The sequence below is a fragment of the Rhinopithecus roxellana genome, chromosome 7 (assembly GCF_007565055.1).
Source record: "Rhinopithecus roxellana isolate Shanxi Qingling chromosome 7, ASM756505v1, whole genome shotgun sequence".
Taxonomy (NCBI): Eukaryota; Metazoa; Chordata; class Mammalia; order Primates; family Cercopithecidae; genus Rhinopithecus; species Rhinopithecus roxellana.
The window spans coordinates 21,834,073-21,840,524 of record NC_044555.1 but is presented as its reverse complement, the minus strand read 5'-3'; the positions used below and the strand labels follow the sequence as shown (position 1 = coordinate 21,840,524).

General features: G+C 43.3%; 1 protein-coding gene across 3 annotated transcripts; it reads right to left on the bottom strand.

The window, feature by feature from the left end:
- LOC104676935 (G antigen 2D-like) lies at positions 1-5,503 on the bottom strand. 3 transcript variants are annotated; one of them, XM_030934373.1, is made up of 5 exons: positions 5,423-5,503; positions 4,819-4,939; positions 1,909-2,034; positions 1,527-1,528; positions 626-688 (listed from the first exon to the last, which is right to left on the bottom strand). In XM_030934373.1, exons 1-5 carry the CDS (start codon positions 5,501-5,503, stop codon positions 626-628), a joined length of 393 nt encoding a protein of 130 aa, XP_030790233.1. The 3 variants fall into 3 exon arrangements, with proteins under 3 accessions (XP_030790234.1, XP_030790235.1, XP_030790233.1); XM_030934374.1 differs by lacking the exons at positions 626-688; positions 1,527-1,528 and adding an exon at positions 1-23; XM_030934375.1 differs by lacking the exons at positions 626-688; positions 1,527-1,528; positions 1,909-2,034 and adding an exon at positions 1-23.
- Between the last annotated feature and the right edge of the window lie 949 nt (positions 5,504-6,452).

The window sequence follows — 6,452 nt, the reverse complement described above, 5'->3', positions numbered from 1 at the left end:
TTAACACTGTGATTGCTTTTCACCTGCAACAGAAACGTAACAATTGGGAACATGACTTAGCAATAGATTATTTAAATGACCCTAAAGGCATACAAAGCACACTACAGTTTGGCTTTTATTAAATGGACTAGAAACAGAACCCTAAGGGTGATCCTCTGTCTTACATCCAATTGAACCTCTCTATATACTTTGAGGACAGACCTGCAGAATTTAAAGGTAATTTCTTCCCTGAACATCCAGTGCTTCCTTTCAATTCAGACGCACTTACAATTCACAGTCAGCAATTTGGAAAACACATGTGTAAAACATACTTCCGTTGATTAGTCAGGAAGTACTAAAGTCATGGTCTTTCAACTTTAAATCTGATCAATCCATGTCTCTAAAGCTGAAACTTACATGTAACATTTGATATGGTGAGAGATGATTATATCACATATGTGTCGACAGTCTTATTAGAAATACTGGCTCATGAAGACTGACGGTGCGGCAGGGAGCGTGCATAGCACAGGCATCTTACTCACACCCAGGCTGAGCATCACTGACCTACATGCCACAGATGATAGGAACTAACCGGTCTCTCACCAGTTGATAATTCCATCACTCAAGGTTTCCGTGAGGAAAGATTTTAAAAGCAATTGTTCATTAAAAGCCAGAGAATCCCAGCCTGGGCAACACAGTGAGACTTTGTCTCGACAAAAAAAGAAGTTCAAAAAAAAGTAAAAAAAAAAAAAAAAACTTAGGCACGATGGCTTGTGCATGTACTTTCAGCCACTCAGGAGGCTGAGCTGGGAGGACGGCTTTAGCCAGGGAGCCGGAGGTTGCAGTGAGCTGAAATCACACCACTGTACTCCAGCCTGGGTGACAGACTGAGACTCTGTCTCAAACAAACAAACAAAGAAGCGGGAGAATTCACTATTTGACAGGATGCTACGACAGGTATTCAGCTCTCCACACGGAAAAACTAAGATGAAGTAGAGTGACCGCTCACTTTCTTAGTAGCAATGAAATCTCAGTTGAGAGATTTTCAGATGACTCAGGCCAGGGTTTCATGATTTGGGATCAACACATCATGCGAAGCAGATGATCTCTGTATCCCATGCATTCTATGCAACAGGATCAGAGTATGAAAGAACCAGAAGGGAAAATGGTTTTAAAATCTCTGACTTCAACTCACTATTTTCATAAGAACCAAAGACACGTTTAGAAGTGAAAGGACTCACTCAGAATCTCGCCAAGCCTGTAAGAGCTGGTATTAGAACCCGCATCAGTGCTTCGGCATTTTTCACACCAAGTGATGGGTGTTACAGATGTGTTATGTATTTGTTAAAAGCAGACCTTTACAAAAGTATCTGAAAATTATGAGCTATTGGTTCAAGGATTTATACTCAAAACTTTTAATTCAACATGGCTTTGACTCAGTTTGTTTCCATATCTGACAGTCTATCAGTTGGGTGCTGGGGCCTGAACAACGTTTCAAATAACCTTTCTATATAAGAACTCGAGTATTAAAGAGGCAGTACTGTTACCTCTCCGTTATTAAAAATATAATGCTGGGTTCGGGCTACGGGGCTCTCGCCTTTGATCCCGGAAATTTCAAAGGGCAAGGCATGTGGATAACCTGAGGCCAGGAGTTCAGGACCAACCTGTGCAACCTAACGAAACCCCATCTCTACTAAAAATATAAAAATTAGTTGGGAACGGTGGAGCACGTCTGTAAGCCGGGCTACTTGTGAGGCACACGCAGGAGAATGACTTGAACCCAGGAGGCTGAAGCACTCCAGCTTGGTCGACAGAGTGAGACTCTATCTTAAAAAAAAAAATTATTATTATTATTATTATTATTATTATTATTATATGATACTGTGGAAACAGACACCCTACAATTTGCATGCCTCATAGACTGTCTACCTTCTTCAGGCGTTTTCACTTCCTCTGGATTTGGCAGGCTCATCTCCTGGACATCAGGATCATCTTCACCCACATAATCAGTCTTCGGGCGAACCTCTTCCTGGCTCTCAGCTTCAGGCTCCGGCCCTTAAAAATAAAAAATACATATCAATTTAAGCAGTAAAACATAAAATATCAATAAGAAAATAATACTCATGTTCTCGGTGTTATTATATCAAAGCTTTAGCTACTGTAATAACAGATGTGTTGATGAGAATCCCAGGAACATTATTTCAGGAGTCTATTAGCAGAAAACAGGAAAACAAGGTGTTCCAAATATTACCCTCTTCCTTTCCGAAGACTGCCCTCAGACAACTTTGTGGCCTCCTTTGCACTTCTCTGTTATTCTACTTCTGATTGTCCTTACCTCATCAAATGACTCAAGGCTGAAATCCTGTCTCTCACAGCACTTACACTCCTAGCACTTAGACTCTCCTGTGGCCTGAGTAGCCACCAATCAACGCTCAGTTGAAAACAAGGTCTTTAAAAAATACACGAAAAAGCCCAAACTGCAGAACATTCTGCAAACCAACTGGTCTATCCTCTTCAAAAAATGTCCGTATCATGAATGACAAAGAAAAATTAAGGAAACATTCCAGATTAAAGGAAACTAAAAACACCTAAAAAGCACATGCAAGACGTGATCCTGAACCGGACTCTGGATCAGAAAAAGAAATCCTATCAATAACATTATCTGGGCCGGGCGTGGGGTCTCACGCCTGCAATCCAAACACCTTGGGATGCCAAGGTGGGCAGATCAGGTGAGGTCAGAAGTTCAAGACTGCAGTGGCCGGCGCCTCTAGGCCCAGCTACACGGCAGGCTGAGGCGTGAGAATCCCTAGAACCTGGGAGGTGTAGGTTGCAGTGAGCCAAGATCGCACTACTGCACTCTAACCTGGGCAACAGAGGGAGACTCCGTCTCAACAAAGAATAACGAAAGGAAGAAAGAAGTTGTCTGGGGAGCTGGCAAAATTTCAGTATGCACTGTGTATTAAATGACTGCATTTTCTCATTGTTAAATTTCCTGATTTTGATCTTTCTGCAGTGATGATCCAAGAAATGACTTTCTCTTTGTGCTGACGATATACACACCCTCAAGTACACAGGGGAAAGGACCATGACACCTGAAACTTTATCTAAACAAGTCAGCATTAATAACAGTAAACATATATCCGCGTGTGGGTGTGTGTGAGTGTGTGGGCAGCCGGGTAAGAGAGGGAGGGAAGAGATATGAAACCTACGGAATGAAAGCTATTAAAAATTGGGGAATCTAGGTGAAAAGTATACCAGTTCCTTGTACTATTCTTGCAAATTTTCTATAAATGTTATGTCTTGAATATAGACACAGTAAAAAATTTAAAGAATATATGACAACTACACTGAATTTTAGGAAAACAGGAGGTTTTCTTTTAATTGTGGTAAAAACGACACATATCATCACATTTGCCATCTTAACTATTTGTAAGTGGTACGGTTCACTAAGGAGTTATGTCTGCAACATTAGCAGCCACTAGGCACAAACTTTGAATCTGTGTTTTCCTATACCATGAAACCTTTATTTATTTACTTCTTTCTTTGTTTGTTTATTAGCAATGAGGTCTTGCTGTGTTTCCCAGGCTGGGCTTCAACGCCAGGGCTCAAGCGATCCTCTCACCTCAGCCTCCCAAGTAGCTGGGACTATGAGTGCACGACATTCAGCCCAGCTTGAGACCTTTCTCCTAAATGACAATCTGAGGATAAACCACAGCACATGCATAATGCTTATATTCAGCCGTGGAGTACCAAGAGCAGTGTGCATCACCTAAGAAATCTGAAGTCTACCACATGGATAGGATTTCAGTTACAATTACAATGTCCATTTCTGAAGGACTGATTAGCTGAATGGCTTTGAGGACTATGGAAAATCTTACAGTCACGACACCCATTACCTACTGGGGTACACAGAAACTTAACTTTGTTCAAAGTTATATTTAGGTCCGAAGGTCCTAAATGTTATAATCCATACATGAACCCCATGAAGAACAAAGCACCAAATATAACACTGGTTGTGAATCACACAAAATACACTGTCCCGCACTGAGAATAAGGGAGTGGGTGGACAGCAATTAATGGGCATTGTTGTCAGTCATCATATTGCAGAAACTTTTAACACTGAATCCCTGGAATAATCCATGACTTCAGTTACATAAATGTTTCCTTTCAAAACATTTTATCTCGGAGAAATGACTTCCATCTCATGTTAATCTCAGGATAATTCCTATTTTGCTTTTCTTACCATAAAAGGATTTAATCACCTCCTACAAGCCACTTAGAAAATCACTAAACCAGCTACCTGTATGGCAGTATCCTCGTTTATCCAGCTTTTATCAAACGTACCATATAAAAATATCAATCAAAGGAAACGGTGGCCAACATTCAGCGACTCGGTTTTCGGAGCTGCTCCTTCTCCTCTGAACTGGGTCTCTTCTTGGGCCAGTACTAAGCTACCTTACAGTAAAGCATTTGAGTTTAAGCATTGTCAGCAAAATCATTTCCTTCTTTATAGTGACACAGATGATAGGAAGACATAAACCTTGGAACAAAGTACAAATTGTGTATTCACCAGTCAAGGGTTCTCGGATAAAACGCAATCCTGGCACCTCTATTCTCTCATTCATAAAGTCGAGAAATTTTATCATAGTGAGGGATTTGCCTAAGCTAAGCTGCAAACCACACAGCCTCCTGGCTGTTCCAGTCAATTTCAGGCATTCTTTCCACTGATTTATTTCCTCCTGTTCCTGCTATGTGACAATGCATAACACAGACACATATGCACACATGCACACACACAGACACACACACCAGCGGGCATTCTTCTTCCCTTTCCATCACCTTGCCCTGCAGATGCTCCCTCATCTTCTCCCTCCTGAGCAGGCGCAGGATCCTGACTTTGAGTTGCTGGTTCCCCTTCTTCAGGTGTTGGTGGTTCCACTTCATCACTGAACTGCTCCGGCTGAGGAATATGTGTGGGTGTGCAAATAAAAAAAAAAAAACAAAAAAACAAGTTTTGCTATTGATACAAAATTTTACATATATACACAGAATACATAGCTGTTTCTGATCATAACTAAGCCTAAAGACATTTCTCCAACTCTATTCTCTATGCCCAAGAAGGTTACTCTACCCATAGGGAGGTTACTCTGAGAAAAGTGATGCACAAGGACTTTGGAAGCTATTATACTCTGTGTTGGAATACATGTGTACGATCTGTCATTAACAAACAAAGCATGAGAAAGAAGTCATGGGCAAAAGCTGAGGAACACGAGAGGAAAAACAAAACATCCTCCAGAATCAATGTTTCCTTCACGAGACGCCATAATCATATTTTTATCAGCAGGAAAGATGTTTCTTAGCATTTCCATACTAATGCAACTACACTATCGCAAAAATTAATTTCTGATCATAGAAAACATCGAATTAACGTTTAAGCGCTCACCAGCATAGGCCCAATCCTTTCAGGAGGCTCTACATAGCGTCTTGGCCTAGGCCGATAGGTCGATCTTCCTCGCCAACTCATATTTCACACTGAAAACAGACAACTGTGATTGGGAAAATGAGCTCCAGAGGACTGCTATATTCCATCACTTCCATGGATCAATGTTAACTTGTCGTTTTCATTTGGAAAATACTCTCAAAATAAGTCCCAGAGTTAAGCATACGTGTGTACGTTTTCTAAGTGCCTACAAAGCCATTTATGCTGGCCAAGCTGGCAGAGCAGTTATCTTAAGGTGTGTGGCAAGAGGCAGAAGACTTTTTTTTCGAAATTTCTTTTGGACGCGGGGACTCGCTGTGTTGCTCAGGGCGATCACAGCTCACTGCAGCCTCGACCTCCTGCTCAAGGGATCCTCCCGCCTCTGTGTCCCGAGTAACTCGGACTACAGGCGAGCGCCACTGTGCCCCGCAGACAGAGGTCGTTTCTGATGAGGTTTAGTTTCACAAGCAAACTCCCCACGAAAACATTAGTGAATCACAATTTCCGTGATGGCTGCTTTGGGCACACTCCCACTTCCCAGAGCCATTCAATCCCCTCACATCAAGTTTGGTTGCACCGCACTGCCTCGTCCACTGCTTCCCACTTTTCCCGGACCTTCCATGGCAGAGGTGAGACTTTGCAGTGCTTCTCACTGCGGTGCCCCGCACTCCACACCGCTGGGGGGCGCTCACCAGGCCGTAGCCTTCCCAGGTGCCAGGACCCTTCTTTACCGCCCGCCTCGCCCCCGCCGGGCACCCCATTCAGGGATCTGCCCTGTGTCGTCGGGGGTTCTTGGCACCTCGGGTCTTCCATCCCCCCAAGAGCACTCACCCCATCTTCACCTAAGCCCCTGACTGCCTTCCCTCCCGGCCCACCTTCCTCCCTGTCCAGGCCCCCTCACGACTACAAAGTCGATGGTGGCCTGGCGGCCTGAGAAGAGAAGGAGGACGACCTCAAGGCCCTTCTCCCTCAGAGGCCACAGACCAGGAAGCGG